This window comes from Gopherus flavomarginatus, chromosome 19 (assembly GCF_025201925.1).
Source record: "Gopherus flavomarginatus isolate rGopFla2 chromosome 19, rGopFla2.mat.asm, whole genome shotgun sequence".
NCBI lineage: Eukaryota > Metazoa > Chordata > Testudines > Testudinidae > Gopherus > Gopherus flavomarginatus.
The window spans coordinates 3,530,452-3,554,684 of NC_066635.1; the positions used below are offsets into that span (position 1 = coordinate 3,530,452).

The 24,233-nt window shown below is 44.9% G+C and overlaps 1 protein-coding gene across 1 annotated transcript in view; it reads left to right on the forward strand.

Annotated features, from left to right (window-relative positions):
* The window catches only part of BAZ1B (bromodomain adjacent to zinc finger domain 1B), an 82,168-nt gene that overhangs the window by 37,842 nt on the left and 20,093 nt on the right, over positions 1-24,233 (forward strand). Inside the window, exons 8-14 of the mRNA XM_050928896.1 lie at positions 1,560-1,698; positions 2,503-2,645; positions 9,987-10,098; positions 17,320-17,418; positions 17,861-18,038; positions 18,958-19,143; positions 23,733-23,880. Coding sequence (XP_050784853.1) covers positions 1,560-1,698; positions 2,503-2,645; positions 9,987-10,098; positions 17,320-17,418; positions 17,861-18,038; positions 18,958-19,143; positions 23,733-23,880 — 1,005 coding nt within the window. The remainder of the gene's footprint in view (positions 1-1,559; positions 1,699-2,502; positions 2,646-9,986; positions 10,099-17,319; positions 17,419-17,860; positions 18,039-18,957; positions 19,144-23,732; positions 23,881-24,233) is intronic.

Below are 24,233 nucleotides of genomic sequence, written 5' to 3' on the forward strand. Positions count from 1 at the left end.
ATTGCCCCACATTATCTTGTTGCCTGTCTCCCACTGTGATCAGAATTCCCTAGGTTGGCTTCAATATTTTGTTGGTTCCAATTTTCTCAAGGATTTGAGTTCTTGTATTTAAGTTCAGAATCTGCTTACTTAGATTTTTGGTCCTGGATTGTAATATAACTTTGTCTTTGGGGTCTGGATTTCAGCCTCACTTTAGACAGATTCATTTTTGTTCCCTTTTTCTCAACACATCTCTTACATAGTGAGGTAGACTTGTTCTTCAGAGGCAGGTAAAGATGCAGAAGATATCTGTAAAGTACCCTGAGCCCAAAAGAAAAGCTTAAAGCCCTCTGACCTCAGTTCTTTGCCTTCTTGGCAGAAGTTGGTTATTTATTATGATTATGAGATGAAATGTCTAAGTAAAGCTCTTGGGTATGTTTACACTGCACTGGGAGATGATTGCAGCTAGGGTAGGCATACCCATGCTAGTCTTAGTGTAGCTAGTATTCCGTAAAAAGCTGTGAAGACACAGCAGCATGGACCCTGGCATGGGCTAGCAATAGGAATACGTACTCCTGGTTCTGGCTGGGCTTGTGCAGCAGCACAGGCTTCAGTGTCAGCTGTATCTTCGCTGCTCTTTTTGGCTATACTAGCTAGATTGAAGCTAGCATAGTTATGTCTGCCTGAGCTGCAATTACCCTACCAGTTGCTGTGTGGACATACTATTCATCTGCAAGAATCCTGCCACCTTTCGCTATTTCAGTCTGTTCGTGGACTTCCCGGGGGATGTAGGAGCTACTGGAATGCCAAGATTTTTGTCCTGACAGGTAACCTAAGCTTGCTGGTTTTGAACTCTTCTGCTGACGGCGCAGAATATCTGGGAATGTACAAGTTACTAAAGCATGTGCTTGTCCCTCGTGTAGCCAGAGCAGAACAGCTGCGCTTGGAAACCTATGTGACTAAGGGGGAGCGTGCCTTCCAGTCTACAATTGTCCATTTGGTAGGAAAGCTTCAGAAAAGATCCATTATGGTGAGATCTGAGTTGAAGCAGCTAGTGAGACGAAGTGAAGGTGATGCATAAGGCCATGCTGAGGAACAGGAGACCAGAAAATAAAATACCAGTAATATTAAAGTTCTTCTCTTTGCCTCAGGCCAGCTCCCCCTCCTGCTCTGGTTTTGTTCTGCATTCTTTCTCAAACTGAAATTAGCAGCATTTGAGCTTGAGGTTTGGGATTCTGCAGATTCAGGACCCTTGGGCAGTTGTGTGGTCTGAATTGGGAGAAACTCTAGGGGTTTTTCACATGGGGAGTGGGAGGCGGGGTCCTTAGTAACTTGTGCATACTAGCTAAAGTTCACAAGCTACTCTGCAATAACTCCCCATGTGGACATTCCCACTGCACACTAAGTGCCTTTATGTGCATTAGCTTGATTTTACTTTGGAAATACATTAACAGAAGTTACCAGTAAATTAGTCTTCTTTCTTCACCTAGCTAATCAGCAAAATAGAAAATAGCCTATTGCAATATGTGGTGAATCTGATTCCGGTAGTTTTCTTTTAATGTATCTGGTAATCCTTGCAGTGAAACAGGAGAAAGAAGCAGAGGAGGAGAGAATCCGGAAGCATAAAGCTGCAGCTGAAAAGGCATTCCAAGATGGGATTGCGAAAGCTAAGCTGGTGATGCGCAGAACGCCAATTGGAACTGACCGTAACCACAACAGGTAGAAGACCTAACCTTAAAGCTTCCCTGTGCTATCTGTATCCCTTTAACTGCTAATGGTCCTGTTAAGTGATCACCTCCTTTCTGTTGGAATGAAAGTTATAAATGAATATTTCATGTATTTGAGACTTTTTTACCAGTATGCAATGCATTTCTGTGTATCAAGAACTTCAGAGGTGGCCTACTGTAAAGCTAAAATAGAGATGAGACCATCACCAAACTGCTGTAGTCTGGGGAACCTGCATCTCTGCAGGAGGGATGCACGACACTCAGTCTAACTCAGGCTGGCATCCTTTATTCTAAATCAAAAACTTTGTGATGACCCCTTGTTCCACTCTTAAAATAAATTGAGGGTAAAAAATATCAGTGATAATGCTGTGTAATTGAATTGTTTTGAGAGGCTGACGGGAAGTACTTCACCTTGAAAAGTAAGAGTGTGTGGGGGAGTGAGGGAGCAAGAGTTTTCTTTGCTTTAGATTGTAATGCAATTTCAATTGCTTCTTCTCATGATTAGTTTTGTGGCCTAACTCAGTAGTTGAAACAGTTGGCTAAAATTATCGAAGTGCTGGCTATAGTAGTTACCATTATTATCCTTCTCTCATTCAGACTTGCTGTATGATAGACTCTTTAGAAAGAACCGTGGGATAGTTTCTTCTTATTGTTCATGCTGCACTTCAAGATATAGATGCATGCACGTATTTTAAATGCCTGCATACTTGTGTTCTCTCTTCTCGTGTGTGAATGTATATGTATTTTTTTCTGTGCAACCCTTGTCCTCCTGCAGTAATGTCTATGCTCTTTACAGATATTGGCTGTTTTCAGATGAGGTTCCTGGCTTGTTCATTGAGAAGGGCTGGGTACATGACAGCATAGACTACAGATTCATCCCTCGCCGCCAGAAGAAGGAGGAGGTGGTAGATGATGATGATGACGACTACTACCCAATGGGTAAGATCGGCCAACTTCTCTTGCATACCATCTTTTGTCACTAATGGATCCTCTTTGTTACTAGCTGGGGTTGGGGTGGATCGGCAAATGGATGACCATGTAACTGATCAGTAAAGGTGCTGTTCAAGAGTGTCAATGTGGATCCCAGTATAGATATGCATGAGTCTCGTGCGTGAGATTGGAGTCTTTTGAATAGAATTGTCAAGGGTTGTGCTTGTACCTCGTGCTCCTTATTATCCCTTCTGAGGGGGAGCCGTGATCTGTCTTCAGTTCCTTCTTAACTCTTATGGCAGTCAGGTGAAACCTGGCATGTGTCCAACCTACTAATTCTTGGCTTTGGTTAAATTTTCTCAAACTCTTCAACACTTTTCTGATCCACTCAAAACTTTCAGGCTTCAAGCCCTGCCTATCCTGCAATACACTGAATCTATTGAAAAACAGATGCGGGGGAGTGAGGGAGCAAGAGTCCCAAATACTGAGCAGATGTTTGGTGTGCAAGTCGTGAGATGCGTGGTTGAAGCTTCATTTTCTGGAGCAATTCATGAAGAGCTCTTTAGATCTGAGAAGAACTCCAAGTTCTTAGCAGCAGACAAGGGACCCCAAAGACCAGTACAGAGAAGATGGCACAGAAAAAGACTGGCCTCCTCACCAGAGTAGACTCGAACAGCACTGTAGACTCAACCGCCACCACAGACACTATCAGCATCTCTGGTACCAAAGTGCAGCTCTGAGAGGGACTGCTGTGAACGTACAAGCAGACACACTAGGAGGAGCTTAGTGTCTTCCCACAGGGATGGACCCTCTAAAGCCTCAGGATAAAACCACAAAGCCCCTCGTGGTGTTTAAGACTAGTGATAAGGAGGAACCTGTGGCACAGACACTCTCCTCCGGCAACAACTCTAGCTCTGGTGATGCATCCCTCAGTGGCAACACCTACAACTGACGATGTGTTTCTGGAAGAGCCAGGACTGTCATAGGAGCTGATGGTGCCCCAGTGACAAGAACTCAGTGTACCTCAGCACTGCCCTTAGATGATGATGATTCCTGCTCTCCATCAAATGTGTTCTCTCTGCCTTCAAGCAGAGAATCCTCTACTTGGAGCTCTGTGGTCAACACCACAAACGCATGTCATCTCTCTCTACAGGTCTCAGCTGCTGACTCTTGTGAGGAATGGCACTGGACTAGCCAGTATCAAATAAGTCAACTGTGCCCTTATGTCCTATCACCATGGTCCTATTGGACTTACTGTGGTCTGCCATCACACACCTCTATAAGCCTATCTCCACTGTATTTGAGGAAGAGATCCCTCTTGCCACCAGCATGTGTGGTCAGAGACTGTCTATGCCAGACTACAAGGAAGACAGAACTGGAGGCAGAGCAACAATGTCCTGTGTCATTACCAAAAGACATCTCCTCTTCATCTCCTGGTGAAGTGATATCGTCAGCATCAATACTGGAACCTGATTACTTCAAGTAATTCCAAGAGCTCGTATGAGAATTACTTACATCCTGGAGAGAGACACTGATCATATTGAAAAAAATATAAGCTGATATTTTGACAACTTTCAGTCCAGTCACAGTCGCTGTCCTCATTAATGACCCAGGCTAAAGCTCAGATGCCTGCCACAATACCACCCAGTGTAAAATGGATAGAGAAGCAGTACCCAATCCTTCAGACAGGTTTTGAATACTTCTTTGCCTGCCTTAGCCAGGGATCCTTATCTGTCTCAAAGGTACAGGAAAAATCTACAGCAAAAAATAATGCCCCTAAAGACAAGGACCCCAGAAAGGCTCTACCTACTTACTCCTCTGCTTTTCTGCAACTGCAAGAGGCAAATTACTCTTTGAGCTGGGATAGTGATGCCCTTTCTCTTGAAACTCCCATGTGACAACTGGAAGGCACCCAGGGAAGTAAAAAAGGTAGGCCAGGTGTTGGCAACTAACGCTTCCAACACTATGGTCAGATCTATTGCCATGGCAGTGACAATGCACAGAACATCCTTACTCCAAATATTGGGCATCCCTTGAGAGGTACAGGGTATGACTGGGGACCAGTCCTTTGAAAGCATGGAAGTTAGAGAGCAAACAGACAGCTCTTCACGCTCTTTTGAAGACTCAAAGGCTCCCCGGGGACTATCACTCCAGCCTCATACTGTAAGCCATACCATCCTCAATCCCAGTCAAGACAACAAGCACCATGCTGTCATTCCAAGCAACCTGAGTACCATGCCAATAAAAAGCTAAAGTATGACGGGTCACCAGACTCCTCCTTTCTTGGCAATGTATTTCGCTCCTATGGCATGTCAGCGAATTTGACAGGATTGTTGGGAGCCTCACCAGATCCAATTTAGAGAGCATGACTTTCAGAAGCCATCTCTCCCCATTCCACCAGGAGTGATCTGCCATAACATTGTACAAATAGGTGCTAGAGGCCATTGCCCCAGCTTCCCCAGCCCTCTTCAGGGACCCCTTTCATGAGCCTGCTACAGGCAGAAGTGGCCTTGTTGCATCCTCTAGGAGGTTGAGGAGCTGCCACTAGATTTCAGGGGAAGGGGCTTCTGCTCCCAGTATTTCCTTATCCTGAAGAAGGAAAAAAAGGGGGTCTTTGTTCTGTCCTAGACCTGAGAAGACTCCACAAAAACATGCCATTTCAGGAATTGCCTGTGTCATCTAATCTGATTCTATGAATTGATTCCATATGTTTATGCTCAAGGCTGGTTCATGGCTCTCTACTTGTGTGATGCATCTGCATACTTCTATATAGCTCTCTATCTGGGCCGTGGGAAGTACCCAAGATTCCAAGTGGGACCCAACCATTACCAATCCAGGGTATTGCCCTTTGGACTCTCCACAACACAGTGTTCACAAAATCCGTGGCAGAACTCTTAGGGAGTAAGGGAATCCATGTCTACCTATACTGAGATGATTGGCCGATCAGGGATAGATCACAGCAGGAGATGTTAACAACTCTGGAGTATATATTTTCCCTGCTCTCCCAATTAGAACTCCATGTGAACTACAAGAAATAGCCTGTAACAGCCATGCAGATGATAGTTGATTGTCTATGAACTCTCTCAAGGCAAGCTTACATGTCAGGGGTATGTCTACAGAGCAGTTAAACACCTGTAGCTGGCCCGTATCAGCTGACTCAGGCTGCAGGGCTGTGAAAATGTGTGGTGTATGTATTCAGGCTTGGGCTGGAGCCTGGACTATAGGACCTTCTCCCTCGTGGTCCCACAGTCCAGGCTCCAGCCCAAGCCCGAAAACTTCCACTGCAGTTTTTTATAGCCCTGCGTCCAGAGCCCTGAAAGCCTGAATCTGCTGACATGGGCCAGCTACGGGTGTTTAATTGCAGTGTCATCATCGGCAACGATCCCTTGATTCGAGGATGATCTCTACCATGCATTTACATATGGGTCCTGAGATGACTCAGGAGTCCAATCCTGGAACCACGGATCTGCCCGCAGTAGGTACAGACATTTCCTGGCAGGCAGCTGCTGCTGGCAGAAAGTTATTTTTCCTTCCTTCTCTCTTTTCAGCTTTGAGGGCAAGGCGCTTCTCCTCAAAGCAGGCCACTGCCTGATGGAGGATGTAGCCCCGTTGGGGTCAGTTGGTGGCTTGCTCCTCCCAGCTTGTGATGTCCACCTCAGTTTTCTTGAGAGATTGCTATCATTGTCTCTTTGCAGCGTTTCCTCTGACCACCACAGGATCTCTGACCACGGGTGAGCTGAGAGTAGAAGACTTTGTTTTGAGAGGCCAGAGTCTGGAATCTGTATACAATATCCAGCCCAGTGGAGTTGATGCATTAGGGTCATTGCTTCAGTGCTGGTGACATTGGCTTCACTGAGGATGCTGGTGTTTAATGCAGCGATCTTCCCACTGGACGCAAAGGATCTTCTGGAGGCATCATTGATGGTACCTCTCCAGACTCTTGAGGTGCGATTGATAAGGCATCCATAAAGGAGTAGAGAAATAACCTTTGTCTTATAGAGCTGAATCTTGGTGTCCTGTGGTAGGTCACTGTCCGTTGGAGCAATTTCCTAAAGGAAGCACATGCGCACTGGATCTCTCTGTTGATTTTTTGCATTTTGAGAGTTTGCTACTGAGATAGCAAAAGTGCTCAACTGTCTCCAAAGTCTGACCTTTGGTGTTTGCGAGGATGGCACAGTCATCAGCATACAGAAAATCAGTAATGGATGCCCTGAGGACACAACTCAGAGGCCAGGTCTGGGGCTGCTAGTCATCCAAGCATCACCTGATCAAGAGTCGTGGTCCCTCCCGAGGTTCTACAAGAACGTGGCAGCTGGACCTGGAGAAGATTTTTGAAAGGAGGTTCCCTTCTTGACCCCCTTCCCTACGATGACTCATAGCAGATGCTTCAGGGACAGATTGGGGTGCCCATCTGAACTATCTCTAGATGTAAGGAACCTGGTCCCAGTACGATTTGATGCTGCATATCAGTGTCCGGGAACTCAGGGCCATCTGGCTAGCCTGTGTGGTAGTCCTGGGCTGCTGAGGACCCTGCAGCCCATACAGATCTTAATGGACATGTCCACAGTGAACTATGTAAACAAGCAAGGATGTGCTCTTATCTCCTGGGTGCCAGGAAGCCATTAAACTGTAGGCCTGGTCGTATCCCCATGGGATTACTCCATTGACTCTGCACATTGTAGAAGCCAGCAACAACTTGGCCTCTTACACAGGCATGCAGGCACTTGAATGGGCACTGCAGATGTCCATCATAAAGCCAATATTTCACCAGTTGAGGGGTCTCATGATAGACCCATTCGCCAGACAGGACAGCACCAAACTTCTGCTCCAGAGAGTGCATGAGCATGGGCTGTTCACCAGAAGTGTTCCTGCTTCAGTGGACTCCAGGCCTCCTATACAGCTTTCCCCCAGTTACCCTCAGGCTATCATCTGGTGGGACAAGACCATGCTGATCCTAAATAGCTCTTTATTGATAGAGGCAATTTTGGCTGTTGGACCTTTTTCACGCTTCCATTCTGTCTCCTATCTGTCTCTGTCACCCTGGATGTGAGATCCCAGCTCCACTGCTAGATATTGCAAGGACTGCAGGTCTGAGTGCACCTGACTGCTTGGTTGTTGGCTGACTGAGCATGACAGACTTCTCAACAGTTTCAGGAAATCCTCCTACAGAGCAGGAAGCCATCTACTAGGAAGACATACTTTTCCACATGAAAACAGTTGTCCATATGGGCAATCCAGTATAATCTGGACCCAATTGAGGCTCCAGTACCAAAGAGCCTCCACTATAGGCTGCACTTGAAACAAAGTCGATTGTCATTTAATTCTCTGCAAGTCCACCTTGCAGTAGTAATGACGTGTCATACTGCAATACCTCACCCACCTTGTGTCTCTAATATCCTGGGACTGACATAGCTACAGCAACACTGCATGTACACTTCAGTACGGTCATACTTGCTCTTCTCACATCAGACAGTACTGAGACTCCTCACAGGCTTCCTGCGTACTTATCCATTTGTCAGAAACTCGACTCTTTTGTGGCATCTCAACATTGTTCTCCTGAAGCTTATGGAACCTCCATTAGAGTCACTGTCAGACTGTTAGATACATCACCACCTTCCATCACCTTCCCATTAAGGTGGACTGCTTGTTGCCATCACTTCAGCGTATGCCTAGGAGCCCAGCCAGGTACACTGTGAGGGCAGTGAGTGGAAACCAGCTCCCAAACTTCCCTACAGCCTCCTGGGTTCCCTTATCTCTATCTTTCTGGGTGTGGTGGAGACAGGGCTAAGGAAACCCAATGGGGTGCTGGAGAACACTGCATCCTAAGCCTGGGGGAAGCCCTTCACCTCTCTGCAACTGGCAGCAGCTGGGGGGGAGGGGTTTTTTTCCTTCTGAAACCTACATTTTATTTCAAACTTGGAAACCCACAAATAAATAAAAAGCCAACCAAACAAAAAGACCTTCACTGAACATCCCATTTTAAAATTAAGAATTGCAGTGTCTCATTTTAATAGTTTGACAGCCCTAGAGATTGATGTGCTAATTAGCCTCAGACAGGTGCACATGGGCGTTTTCCTGCCAATATTACTCAGCCTAGAGCTGGAGAGCCCAGTTCTCAAGTTAGATGGTAGTTCAGTATAAAGCCTTCTCAAACTGCAGTCATTCTCCTCAGACCACTACCAAAGGAGCTAATTACACAGTTATCTACTCTTGTGATCCTTATGGCACCTGAGTCCCATCAGTAGCACCTCACAGTTAGGAAACGGGGGGCAGTAGAGTTTTCCCACAGTGAAACGCATTCATAGGGCTAGAGCGCCACTATCTGCTCTGGGATAGGGGTACTTGGACTTGCATCTGTGCATTACAGTGTGGAGGCCAGAGCCCTAAGTTTGAGCACAGATCAGAAAATCCTTAACCTGGGGTTAAAAGCTGTGTAGACGCTCAAGCCACGGGTTCCCTGGCACGGGTCAACGGACTTGAGTCCCACTAACCCTAGGCTTGCTTTGCTGTGTACACATACCCTCAGATACCTCTTCCCACCAAAGTGTAACTCCTCCTTTTTTTGGCATACATCCCAATGTGAAAAGCACAAATTCAGAGACTTTCTCTTGTGAATTCACAACGATAGGAAGAGAACATTCCCTGAGCCACTGGAGGGCTGGGAAGTGAGGGAAACGGCATTAATGGCTTGGCTTCACCTATAAAGCATATAGGAAAGGATTCTTTGTGTAACCGATGGAACTGGTGAATATATTTTCATAGCATGCACATACATACAGACTTGAAATAAATTAAAAGTCAGTGAATGTTTATGACCAAATATGTAATAATTTCAAAGGAATTATACACTGGAGTTTTGTTGGAAAGGAAAGACTGAGATTTGTACATTGTAAGGGTGGAATGTATTTGTACTTCCAAGCACTAGATGGAGTATCTGGTCAATATATACTGAGAAAAGAGCCTTTTGTAAAATTGTAATAGATGGTATTTCTAATGTCCCTTCCTTGTACTGTGCCTTAATGCCATAGTGATACCTTTTGTAAATACCAGGATAGCAACTGACTGTCTCTAAGGTGCCACAAGTACTCCTGTTCCTTTTGCGGATACAGACTAACACGGATGCTACTCTGAAACTGTTGATTTAGTTTCTTTATGGAAAGCAAATTATAAGTCTCCCTGGCCAAATATGTGAAGAGGCTTACTGAGGAATTTTGCCTCCTTTGCTGTCTTACTACCCCAGCAGCAGTCTGATATAACCATTGTAACTAGTCAGTATAGCTCGGTGAAGTAAAAAGTTGACACGTGATGATGAATGAGATTGCATTTTAATTTTGTGTGAATCTTTTACAGATAAGCGAAAGAACGTGGCTGCAGGTGGCAGAGTGAACACTCATCATAGATCCATGCATGTTACAGACATTCCGATAGAGACCACTGTACCCAAACAGGGACAGAACTTATGGTAATATGCTTTCTCATGGCTGCACTTCTGTGCTTATAACTAGACAAATGGGTTCAAGAAAATTTGCTGGACCATTTAGTGTGGTCCCAGAAATGAGGAGTCTCAACTTCATAAGAGACATGGGGTTCTGACCCACCTTGGTGTTTTATAAAGACCAGTATCTAGTATAAAAGGGAGCTGTAGATCATTTCCAGTGAAAAAAAATTGGTGTGGAAAGCCAAATGAGCATCTTTAAGGAGGCAACCATTCCGTTTTGTTTCACACACTCAGTGTATTGTGGTTCTGTAGTGAAGTTAGAAACAATAAGAGTATCCAGTAATATTTTTGTTTGAACAAATGCTTTTTATTCTTAATGTATGATGGTCTCTTTGTAATAACCATTAATTACAGCTATTCCTTTTTCAGTTGTCCTATTCAGTTGCTGAATTAGTTTAGTAGCCTCCCAATCCTATACTTTGGAAGTAACATGCGGTACTGGTTATTGTGGGTAATAGACAGATGAGCAAAGAGATAGTAAGACTTTGACTTGCTGCTGCTTGAATGTTAGATGTGGCCAAGATAGGGTGATTTTTAAATCAGTAGATTAAAAAAAAGCCAGACTCGAATAGTGTGGGTTTTTTTGTTTTTGTTTTAAATTTTCTGAGATTCTCATTCTTTGGTACAATGGCCAGAACATTATTTATTCTGATCCACTAAGAACATGTCTGTCTGCCTACAATACTAATCCTGTCTTTAATACCATGCACATGACCTTGCTTGAGAAGTGACCTTGCTTAAATTATAATAGCCTGTGTGGCTCCCACTTGTGGTACATGTGAGATTGGAATCTTTTGACCAACAGTGACCTGTGGGGCCATGCTTGTGCCCTGCATTTCCTTGTGCCCATCCACCCTCCTGTGGTGAAGGCACATAGAGCAGAGTGGCCCCAACTGCCTGTTAGTTCCCTGTTGGTGGCAGTGAGATAGAACATTGTGGTCTCTACCTGCTACCTACTGGCACCGTTTAATTGAAACACTTCATAAACATTAATTACTGTTAACTAGTTTAGTTACTTAATTTATGGACGCTTTCCTGTTGGAAGTCCCTTTATTTTTTATATTTTCTTTCCTTCTTATGATGATTACTACTCATCACCAAGGTGCTATTCCACCAAATGGCTGAGGCTAACCCCTCTGGCTGCAAGCTGTGCCTGTCATGTGACAGGCTTATTCCGTCAACTGATGCGTACCCTTGGCCATTGCTCTGTAGGCTGGTCTTCTCAATCAGAACTGACAGTTTCAAAGTCATTGATGGCTAAAGTTCTACCTACTGGAGCAATCCATGAGGAGAGCATCAGATTCAGAAAGATGCTCCTTAGATTCTGTAAAGAGGCTGTCCTTCCAGAGATCCCAGTTCTTCAGCACCCCCTATTAGTAGGGACTCTACCTAGAGGGCTGCCATCATCAATACAGAGAGAGGATCTCAGCTGACTTAGTCCTCCAAACAGAGCTTGGTGCCAAAGCCTGGTATTGTTTGCTCGCATTGAGGTAAGGCAGATCTGAGCGGCTTGTGAAGGGCAACTCAAGCAACTAATCTCCTTCCCCAGAATGGGTGAGGTGAAAGAAATGAGGAGTTACGGACCTCCTGTCTCCTCTGAACCATGAGCACAGAGGCCTGATTGCCCTGGAGAGGTTAGTGAAAGGCTGATTCTTTGTCTCAAATGGCTGCAAGTGGAACTAAATCCACACAGACATCGACGGCCAGTACCAATGCTCCCGCTCTCCCTACCAGTCCTGTTATCATACAGAACTCTTTAACAGTACTTGCAAATCTGTTACAAATTAATGATATTGAGTCCCTGGCACTATCCTCTGTACTAATGCCACCAACACCAGGAAGAATTGTACCCTCAGTACTGGTATTCTTCTGCACTGCATTGAACAGTCAACATCACCTCTAGAACAGACACACTGCTGCTCCTCTTCACACTCAGACTTTCTCCAGAATCAAGCAGAGACCCTTTTCAGACATCCGTCCCCCTCTTCCTCTCCAAGGATTCCCTCAGTTGAGTAACTCCCGGATCATCCTCTCAATCATCAACAGTCTTTAGGGCTGCCCAGAGATCTCCAGCAAAATACCCTTATGTCTCTTGTCAGCCATCACTTTGAGCCATAGCACTGTCTCAGTCTTACCCATTTGGTTTACACCCTGGTCTTATTTGGCATTCCGGTCCCGCTTGAGTAGGAGATGCTGCTGTCCCTCTTGTTTCTACAAATGGCCTAGGGTCCAGTGCACCAATTAGGTCCATAACTAGACCACTCAGTGAAGTAGACCTCAAACGGAATGAGAGAATGTGAGGGAAAGAGGCAGAGACTCAGGAGGAAGACTGGAAGGAAATGACTCCAAGATCACAAGAGCCTCTTCTCAATCCTTTCTCCCCCACTTCCGCACATGAGGAGATAGTGACGCTGCTCCGATTCCAGCTCCTGGAAGGACCTGTTGTCAGGAGTTGCTGTGAAGGCTAGCAGACAATCTGGACACTGAATTATTTGTAATATATCCATTTTCTCTATTCTGACCTCCCAAGTATATTGGCAAAGCTCATAAATGGAGTCCTAGGTTTAAAACAAACAAAAGGAAGTATTTCTTCACACAACACAGTCAGACTGGAACTCTGCCACAGGATGTTGTGAAGGCCAAGACTATAACAGGGTTCAAAAAAGAACTAGATAAATTCATTGAGGATATGTCTATCAATGGCTATTAGCTGGAATGGGCAGGGATGATGTACCTAGCCTCTGTTTCCCAGAAGCTCAGAATGGGCAACAGAGGATGAATCACTTGATTGCCTGTTCTCTTCATTCCCTCTGGGTCACCTGGGATTGGCCACTGTTGGAAGACAGGATATTGGGCTAGGTGGATCTTTGTTCTGACCCATTGTGGCTGTCCTTATGTTCTAAGAATAGACTTTGTTTAAAATTTGTCATTTGAATTTACAGCCATTTATCCCAAGAGTTAGATTCACTAAGTTACAGCCATTTAAGTAAACTGAAAAATCAGTCTGTACTGGAAAGGATTGATATGTTATACATTGCATAGCACAGCAATTTCATCTTTTGTCCTGAATAGTCCACAACTTATTTTATTACAGCCTAGTTTATGGCATAGCCACTGGTGCTCACAAACTCATTACTGCAAGGTTTACTCCCTCTATAAGTGCAGAGATTGCTATCCGTGGGCAACCGGTGGTAATTCCGGAAGCTCCTGTGGAGCTTTGAAAACTCGTTGCAATCGGTGGAGGTCCTGGATGATTGAAAAAAAGCAAATATAGTGCCCATCTTTTAAAAAGGGAAGGAGAATCCAGGGAACTACAGCCTCACCTCAGTCCCTCAAAAAATCATGGAGCAGGTCTTCAAGGAATCAATTTTGAAGCACTTGGAGGAGAGGATGGTGATCAGGAACAGTCAACATGGATTCACCAAGGGCAAGTCATACCTGAGCATCCTGATTGCCTTCTATGATGAGATCACTGGCTCTGTGGATATTGGGGAAAGCAATGAACATGATATATCTTGACTTTAGCAAAGCTGTTGATACAGTCTCCCACAGTATTCTTGCTAGCAAGTTAAAATAGTATGGATTGGATGAATGGACTAAATGCGGCTAGAAAGCTGGCTAGATTGTCAGGCTCAGCGGGTGATGATCAACAGCTTTTATCTAATTGGCAGCCGGTATCAAGTGGAGTGCTCCAGGGGTCTGTCCTGGGGCTAGTTTTGTTCAATATCTTCATTAAAGATCTGGGCGATGGAATGGATTGCACCCTCAACAAGTTCACAGATGACACTAAACTTGGTAGATATGCTGGAGGGTAGGATAGGGTCCAGAGGGACCTAGACAAATTAGAGGATTGGATCAAAAGAAATCTGAGGTTCAGCAAGGACAAGTGCAGAATCCTGCACTTGGAAAAGAAGAATTCCTTGCACCGCTCCAGGCTGGGAACCGACTGGCTAAGCGGCAGTTCTGCAGCAAAGGACCTGAGGATTACAGTGGAAGAGAGCTGGATTTGAGCAGCAGTGTCCTTGCTGCCAAGAAGGCTAATGGTATATTGGGCTGTGTTAGTAAGAGCATTGCCAGCAGATCGAGGGAAGTGAATATTCCCCTCTATTCAGCACTGGTGAGGCCACATCTGGAGTAATGTGTCCAGTTTTGCCCCTCCCCTCCCCCACAGAACGGGTGTGGACAAATTGGAGAGAGTCCAGCAGAGGGCAACAAAAATGGTTAGGGGGCTGAGGCACATGACTTGTGATGAGAGACTGAGGGAACGGGGGTTATTTAGCCTGCAGAAGGGATTGGGGGGTGGGGGTGATTTGATAGCAGCCTTTAGCTACCTGAAGGGGATGGAGCTCGGCTGTTCTCAGTGGGGGCAGATGACAGAACAAGGCGCAATGGTCTCAAATTGCAGTGGGGGAGGTCTAGGTTGGCTATTAGAAAAAACTATTTCACTAGGAGGGTGGTGACGCACTGGAATGGATATCCTATGGAGGTGGTGGAATCTCCATCATTAAAGGTTTTTAAGGCCCAACTTGACACAGCCCTGGCTGGGATGATTTAGTTGGAGATTGGTCCTGCTTTGAGCAGGGGATTGAACTAGATGACCTCCTGAGGGCTGTTCCAGCCCTAATCTTCCAGGATTTCTATGAAAGCTCCCATATCTCATGTGCATAATGGAACTGTGCTCCATAAGGGCTCCCTGAACAGAGGATCTCATACCAGGGCTGGCAGATCTGCAATAGTATGAATCTGACAGTCCAGCACCCATGCAGAGGTTCTGTGCAAGGGGCTATTGGAGCATTGTGAAATTACAATTTAAAAATAGTTTAATTGACTGATCTTTAGTGCCAGGCGTTGATTTCAACTACATGTAAACTGTTCTCAGTAGCCAAACGTTTTTTGTTACTCAGTATTTTTTAGAGTGCCATGGAACCCCTTGTTCAGTTCACTTCAAATTGGGGAGCAAAGTTCTGCCTCTGCTCCAGCAAGCTCCAGACTTAATTAACTGACATTAAGGCAGATACTCCTTTATTTGTGTAGTAGAGAGGGAGTGCCAAGATTGGGTTTACATTGGAAATACAGTTATGCATCTTCAACTGTGGAATGACTAATCCCGCTCCATAAAAGTTCTAGTCAGCCAAACTGAATATTCCACACTTGTTTTCCCCTTACGTTGTGTGTAAATGTAAGATACAGGTGGACCACTAGAAAGAGATTGTTACAGATCCTCTTGGGATAAGACAGTATTTGCTGAGGGGGAGGGTTTTTTAATTTTTTTTTGTATTTTTAAAAGAATAACAAAACTTGTTGAATATAAAATCGGGGGATGAGGGGGAATAAAATTAGTTTTTGAAAATTCGAGCCTGCTGGTTTTAGTGGTTTGAATCATTTCTATTAATATAGCTACAGGATAAGTTAGTCCAATAAAACAAATGTGACATACTGTGACAAAATAAGAACTGAAGAGAAGAATGGCTTTGTATCTTACAGTTTAAGATGTTTTGTCCGTGTGGATTCCACTTATGGTGTGCATGAGATGCAAATCTTTTGACTAACACTGTCTGCTGGGCCCATGCCTGTGCCCTGCATGTCCTCATGCTTCCCCCACCAAAACCCAAGGGTATATAGGACTGAGTAGCCCCAACTGCCTCTCAGTTCTCTCACTGCTCCAGACTGCTAGCAGAGATGCACTCTGAAGGAGCAGGGGCAGAGGGTGAGTAATGAGTTCTATGTAAACAAAACATGAAAGAATTAGTTACTGTAAGGTAAAGTAAGCATCCCTTCATCTGAGTCTTTCTGTGCAGATACCACTTACGGTGACTAGCCATATTGAACAGGAAGGGTCTAAGGAGTCCTAACTACACCTACAATGATGTGACAATGATTCAAGAAAATGCTGTGGTTTGGATATGTTGTATGAGTGCCTAAAAACTGCATTCCTAAAGAAGCTCCTGATTGGATACCACCTCATGGAATGTGGAAAAGAGGACAATGAACTACATAAGAAAATTGAGAAAGATGCCGCAGTCTTGGAAATTGACTAGAATGGAGCAAAAAATGTCACTAGACAAACAGCAGTGGAAATACTAGGTTGCCTCGTATCAAGGCATGGGAGCATGCAAACTAAGCTACACTACACCTAGCTAGCTAAGAATTGCCAAACAGCTCTCTGGAATTTGGCATCAGATCTAGACTCCGCATCCAATGTGTAATATTTGGTATTATTAAATCATGAGTATTACAGAAGCGCCTAAGGACCAACCGTGCTATGGTAAAGGCATGGGCTGAGCTCTAAGTGGTAAAGGCATGGGCTGCAGAGGTCTGTTACATGAATATTTCTCAGGCCTGCTGTGGCGGTTGCCTGGGCCCTGGTGCCTGAGGAAAGGGGCATACATGCTAGTTGGTAACAAGCTGTGATGCACTGAGTAACCACTTGCATAGTCTCTGAGGAGAGATGACCTGACCTGTTAGTCTTCCCCAAGGTCACAACCAACGTTCTTTCCCAAATGGCTCTGTCCTGTTTAAGAAATAAAGGAGGGTTTAGGAACATCTCAAGTATGCACCTTGGATTCTCCCAGGTTAGGGTAGAGTTTGGGGAAGAAGACCAGGAGGTTGATTTGTTTAGTTTAAGTGGAAAAAAAATCAGACACCCCTCTAGTAAGAGACTTAGGGTGAGGTCTCAGCACTGCCTGTGTTTAGGGGACTGACATTAGTGCCGAATCTCGCTAACACCTTGCCGAGGAAGTAACCACATTTTCATTGCTTGGAGAGCAAGATGAGGGAGACAGCACTTGGGTGAGGGTTAAGAGAGGGAGTTCCCTAAGTTTTATTCTACATTCAAATCTCCGGATAGGGGAGGCAGGGTAGATATGGATGAACAGCAATCTGCTACCTTAAATGTATTTATTTGTAATTAAATAAAACAATACCCCCCCCCCCCACAGACACACACATTCTGTTTTTTCTCCACCCTAGACTTAGCTGCATTTAAGACATAGCAAATGGGGGCAACTTTAGGCCTCTGTGCCACCATAATACAACTTGAATGATTTGTCACTTTGCCTGGTGGGGATTGGGCCATAGCTCACAAATACGTGTAAGGCAGGGAGCGGGACTGACCATCTCAGAGGAGGCTTTTACGCTCCCTGTTAAGGCAGCAGAGCTAGTGTAAATGCTTGTTATGTCTTTCAGGTTTCTCTGTGATAGTCAGAAGGAACTGGATGAGCTGCTGGATTGCCTGCATCCCCAGGGAATAAGAGAGAGCCAGCTGAAGGAGCGGCTGCAGAAAAGGTGAGGCCACTATTCTCTGCTTTGCATACACCTTCCCCTTTGCAAGGTGCATTCTATTCAGGGTAAACCATCCTGGTACCAGTGTGGGTGCACAAAGCAAAGTTATGATCATGTGCGTATAAAGGAAGGGGATGGGAAGAGGGGCTGCTTTTCTTTCAGGAACATATTGTGAGTTCTCCATCAGCAAAAGTCTGAGCTACCAAGACACCTTGTCAGCTCTTAAAACTACTGCAGTCACAGCTGGGGAAAGGGCACTGTTCCTCAGCGGCAGGGCTACAGCATACTGTTGAAAATTGATAGTTCTGTAAAATTGTAGCTGATGGTGTGTGCAGATTAAACTTGGGCTTCTGCTGTTCCCTCCAGCATACTCCAGCCATTACTGACTATGTGCTGTGTAGTAGCCTGCATCTGTTCAAAAGGTGGTCTCTTGTTTTTTTTCCAGGTATCAGGACCTCACGCATTCCATCCACTTAGCTCGGAAACAAAACCTGGGCCTGAAGTACTGTGATGGCAATCAGGAGCTGCTCAACTTCCTCCGTAGCGATCTTATTGAGGTGGCAACTCGGCTACAGAAAGGAGGGCTGGGATATGTTGATGAGACGTCCGAGTTTGAAGCCAGGGTGAGGGAACACAGGAATTAAACTTATGCCCCTGTAGTAGCTCTGAAGGTGAAAAACTAGGACAAAGTTCTAGCACACCAGGGCTTGTAACCATTATGAGTTCCTGCTCTTAAGTATTCCCTTGAGCAAATAGCTCTAGAAATTCAGTTGTGACTTTCCCTTTTGTGTATTGCATGTCCATATTGGTATCTCTAAATGCATCACCAACCTCTAGATAAGAACTGGTAGCTCACGTTTCTCCGCATAAGTGCCACCTTAAATTTGAGGCTGGAGATCCAGTAAAACTGTTAGATCAACTGATTTCCCACAACTTTGGATAGCTTTTTAAAGGAGTTCTCAGCAGTGGTTTTAACTTTTCTATCCATACCGGCAAGTTTTTGTGGTGAAATGTTACTGCAGGATGGCCAAAACAATTGAAAACTGCTCCAAGCCCTCAGAATGACCCTGAATTGGCAGCTTTCAATTCTTTTGGCCTTCCTGTAGCGACATTTCACCACACCTGTCAGTACTGATAGAGAAGCGAAATCAGCTGCTGAGAGCTCCTCTGAAAGTCCATAGCCAACTTTTAAAAATATTCACTTTCTTGCCCCTTTTGCCCTGTGAATGCTAAGGAGTACTTTTGGTCAGGGGACCTAGGCTGCTGAAGTACCTAAATGGATGAGCTACTTGAAGTCTACTCTGGTACTTAATTACCATGGTGAGAGGCATTTAAAAATATGGGTTCTATTTTTATAGACTGCTTGTGTTGTTAGGGTTATCCAGGAAGACCACCACCTTGAGTTGGGAATCTACAACCTGTTGTCTGGTGGCAACAGAAATATGCTGTATCGCTGGTCTACACTTGCAGGACTAGCCTACTTGGGATGGTGGTTAGGGTAGGTTGTCCTAATATTACATGATTTTGTGGTGTTCCCAACAGGTATGCTCGCTGGAGAGCCTAAAGGATTTTGGGGAATGTGTGATTGCCCTCCAGGCCAGTGTCATTAAGAAGTTCCTACAAGGTTTCATGGCCCCTAAGCAGAAGAGAAGGAAACATCAAGGAGAGGACACTGTTGCCAAGGTGGAGGAGGTAGATGAAGAGAAGAAAATGGCAGAAGAAGCCAAGGTATTATTGGTTGCTGTAGGACCCATTTCTTCTTCTAAATAGCTCTTCTTTGGGCTTACTCCATCTGTTAGAAGCCCAGTGCCTCCTCTCATCCTGCCCTGTTTCAGGTTCTGTGTGCAATCAAATCCAGTATTGTGGGAGGTGGGTGACTTGCCTCATACATTCTAAAGTGGGTGCTGTAACAATAAAAATCATGTTTCAGAATCCTAAGTTTATTCCCTCCCTAAAAAGCATTAAGCTGGTTAGTGCATTTAACTTTCTGGTTCCCATGCCCCTACTACAGTGCTGGTAGGGGTCCTAGGTTCCCTGCTCTGGGTGGATCTTCAAATAAGAGAACTTCTCGGAGTGTTTTTAGAAAACTTAATTAAAATGTTACATCCATTTGGAAAGGGCTAGTAGAGCAGGTGCCAAGTGTTCTTAATCCCTTCACCTATAGAGAGAGGGGGTGCTGAAGTTTCCTGGGGAGTGGGGGTGCAGTAGGACAGGTGCTATGCAAGGGGACAAGGGCAGAGGTATCTGATAGGTTGGGAGATCCAGAGTTTGCTGAGTTGAGGGTTCCATGCAGTTTGACTGGCCAGCTGGGGAGATGAGCTGCATCTGCCTGCAACAGAGAAGCTACATTAGCAGAAGTGAAGAGGTGTTCTTAAGATGCAGGAGGCCAAAAAGACCTGGAGAGAAGCTGCAGTGCCAGGACGCGTGCTCTCTCCCCCCCACCCCACCCCACCCCGGCTGTGTGGTGGGAGCGCTGCAATCATCTAATCAAAGGAGCTTGTCTGGTGTCTAAAAAGGTCCACCCTGGTGAAGATGTGGAACAGAGGAGCACTGTGTAGTTTCAGTACACTGCATTATGTGGGGATATGTTTCCTATGACTGATTTCTTTCAGAAGCACTCCAAGTTGGCCAAATCTGCTCCCATTGAAGTTAGAGGCTTCCAGCACTATGAAAGAGCAGGAGCCTCTTGATACCTTCCTATGACGCATTCATTTCTGCATGTTTTGCGCTCTTATCAACATTGCTGAGCCGCTGTCAGAAAGGAGATGAGAGCCTTTGTCTGTTACGCTGTGACTTTCAGAGAGGTTGCAGAGTTGGCGCAGAGCCAGACTGACCAGAGCCAGTGGGAATTGATGCATCCCTCAGTTTTTCTGCAATACTCAGTTTTTGTTGTTTCCTATAGAAAAGTCCAATTAATTAGTTCTTGATGAATCTTCCTGTCGTTTCCAGAACAGAGTGACTCGCACAAAGGGAAGATCTAGTTATCCTAGAAAACAAACTCTAGAGTAAATAGATCTCTGATGATCCAGATCCTTTCCATTCCAGTCTTCCCATATTTACAGGAACATTTACAAAGAATAAGCTATTCTTCCAGTCCTATAGACCTGTGTCCATACTAGGGGTAGTACCAATTTAAGAACATTCATTTGTGAATGATATAGTTATAGCAGTACAAAAAATGGAGATAAACCTTTAGTTTCTTCCATACTAGTACTAGAGCTGAACCATGTTTCAAAACTGTGGCTGTTTGTCTATGTATCTAGCCCAAACTCAGCCATTTTTGACAATGGGTGTCAAGTCAGCCACTGTAACAGACATTGAATTGCTCTCACCACTCCTTCTAGCACTGTCAAACAGTACCCCTATTACCATGAACAGGGTTATGGCATGTTGAACTTGATTGACTCGGTCTACACCAGAGCTGGGAACAGAGAAATTTGACACCCATTGTCAAAACAGACTTATTTTCCTAATGTAGCTGAATTTCCTTCAGTGTTGTTGAAGCTGTTTAGAACATTCAAACTCCCACTCTGTAAATACAAACCCTGAGGTGGTGGTATTCTAAACACAGTTTGGGAATGCATGCCCAGCAGAGGTCAGGTGTGGCTCTTGAACTTTTCTAGCACCACCTAATTTGTCTAGGGTGACTCTTGTTCATATTATCCAGTTGAGCTTAAAGGTGACAGTGTAGATTTCAGCACTCCCAGAGCATGCCAGTCTAAATCACTCTCTGGAGTCACAGATCTCTTACAGATAATGCTTCCTTAACTCTTACTGTCATGCCTGTGTCTTGGCAGCAGATTGATAGAACAGCCAGTAAAGTACCAGTTACGTCTGGCTATTGCTGGTGCGAGTTTCCTGGCATTACCTGGTATGTTTAACATTGAAGTACATTGTCTTTTCACCCCAATTATTCTGGAATTTGCTTTTTGCCAAACTAGGAAACGCTTTTTAAGATGACCTTGTAAGGACAGTTTGGATCTCAAATGTAATTATCTGACAAGAAAATGTGACTGCTGCAACTTTTAAATGTAAATGAAAGTTACAATTGTAGCTCGCCTTCCCTCTAGGACGAGCTCCTGCATGAACCTGAGCTTAAATGCTGAGTACACTGATGGACTCCCCTAAGGCAGTATGTGAAAACCAGCCTTGGTTTCCATGCAAATGGCCCTGACTAGCAGATGTACCCCAGACTGTACCTTAGGGAGAGCACGCAAAATTAGCCATGTGCCTTCTACCTACAGTACAGTGTGGGTCACAACTGTCTGACCAGAATGAGAGGGATGGGCAGATCACTAGCCCTTCTACTGGTCAATGGCATTTGCGTGGGAGCAGGCAGCAGGCCAGTTCTTGCTTTTTAGCCATAGGTTTGGATGCATTAGTCACTAAGGGTATGTGTACGCTGCAGTTAGACACCCGTGGCTGGCCCATGCCAGCAGACTTGGGCTTGGGCTGCGGGACTGTTTAATTGCAGTGTAGGCATTTGGGCTCAGGCTGCTTCAGCTTTGGGATCCTCCCACCTTGCAGGATACTAGAGCCCTGGCTCCAACCTGAGCTCAAATGTCTACACCACAATTAAACAGCCCTGTGGGCCAGTCACAGGTTTGCAATTGCAGTGTAGACATACCCTCAGTGCAGCTAGGTTTTTTAAGTGAAGGTCAGCAACAAACAATGAAATCTCATTTGTTCAGATGGGACTTTTTTCATTTTCAGGTTGCCAGACAATAGGCTTTCTAGCCTGCTCTTTGTCCTTCTCCCAACAGGCTTTTCCTGTCACACTCTTTTTGTTCTTGATATTTTCCTCTGTTCATTTGTTGCAGTGGTAGAGTTCTATCTCCTCTAGCCGGGAGGATGCAAGTAACTTCACTGACTCATGCTATGCCTGACAGGTTTAAGGTGCAACAATAAACAGAGTACCTTGGAGACTGGTAATGCTGAAATGCCCCAGCCTCATAGAGCTTGGGAAACAGTGTTAAAGATCTGGTAAATTCCACAGACTTGGGCAGAAAAATCTGAGCAGAATCTGCCAACAGCTTTTGCAAATTTATCTTGGCCCAGTGATCCAGTATGTTAACTGCAAAAGCCATGGAACAGTTACTTGGAAAATCAATTACATAATATGTGAAGCACCTCAACAATGTTCTGCAAAAAATAGTGAGATGCCCTGAAATTTCCACAACTTTCTGTGCAGTTTTCCACTGACCCTGGCAGTGGCTCCTGCTCTAGGTACCACACCAGCAAGTGACAATGAGGATATTAGGGTGTTAAAACAATTTGTGTGGTGGGTTGTTTTTTTTTTTTCAAGCATCCAGTATATACTGCACTTCCTTGAAGTCAGTGGGAGGGGAATGTGCAACTCTGCAAAAATCCTGGGTTTTGTTTGGCTCCCAAATTGCTGTCAGATGCAGAGTTTAGTTTTCTCACATCTGACACTTGACTTTTTTGTGTTTTTCATTTTCCTGGGATAGAAGAATATTTACTTGAGTCCTATTATGTCCCTGTCAGGACTAGGACTCGTCGTAAAGCAGAGGATTAGCCTTTTAGTTGAACAGCAGAGGCTGTGGATTGCTTCTCTGTTCTAGTGTATTTCTGACTTACTTCACCTTTGTTTTTAAACCTCTGGTGCTGAAATGTAGATTTCACAGGTGGCTTACTGTGTGCAGACTCCAGCAGTCATGTTGGTGCAAATCCCAGGTTTTAATACTGTGGTCTAATTTGTGGCTAATGAGAGGACCTCAAATGTGCTGAAGTTATCGCAGCTCAGTGAAAATAACTGTTCTTGTATTTGGGACCCAGAATGCTTTGCCTGTCAAAGCTGACTGTGGCTGATGTCACTGTCACCCACCTGTCATCTGAACAGCTTTGAGGGCAACTGTTTAATGGATCTTGCTGACAGACATGAATGCTCTTCAAGTGTCCACTGGAGGGCAGCACAGACTGTTGTCAGCAGTCATGACCTGAACAATGCCTGCCAGCTGCCTTTTAACTTTCATCCTACTTTTAATGGGGCTAAAATTCCGCCGTTTATTTTCTTTGACTGACAAGTATTTGGGTTATTCTTTCCAAGTAAAGAATGTAGTGCAGTTTGTGTAGGCTGTTTCAGGTTGGTCATGAAACACAAGGACTGTAGTGTTATGAACAAGATGTCTGGCCCAGTGAGGCTGATTAGAGGGTAAGCCTCAAATAGGACTTTGAAGCTATGTAGATGGTAGAAAATACAATAGCTGAATTATGTCTGACAAGAGCCCCAACTAAGAGATGTAAAAAGTCTTGAGCTGTGTTCCTGTGCTTTGGTATAAACTTAGTTCTGTCTGCAGGTTGCTTCAGCGGTGGAGAAGTGGAAGACAGCAATCCGAGAGGCCCAGACCTTCTCCCGCATGCATGTGCTGCTTGGGATGCTGGATGCCTGTATCAAATGGGATATGTCTGCAGAGAATGCCAGATGCAAAGTGTGTCGCAAGAAAGGTATGGATTCCAGCCCCAAGCTTGCTTAACAGTGGGGACGTGTTGCTCCTGTAGTGAGTCACCACATCCTGCTCTTGGCTGTGCTTTTGTTCTGAACATCAGGATTCACTCATTCAGAAGCAGAAACACAAATGTCACAGGAGCCCTAAGACCAAAAGTCAATTTAATGTCTTTAATATTAAACTTACAGAACACTGCAGAACTGTGATTTTCATAGCCTCTCCTGCACTCCAAGATATTATTGGATCTCTCTGCAGTACACCTGGTCCTTCTTAGCCTTGCACATCATCAGAGGGCTGTCCCCTGTGTCTTTGTGTTTATGAAAGTACTGTGTCCTAAATATTGGATCACCT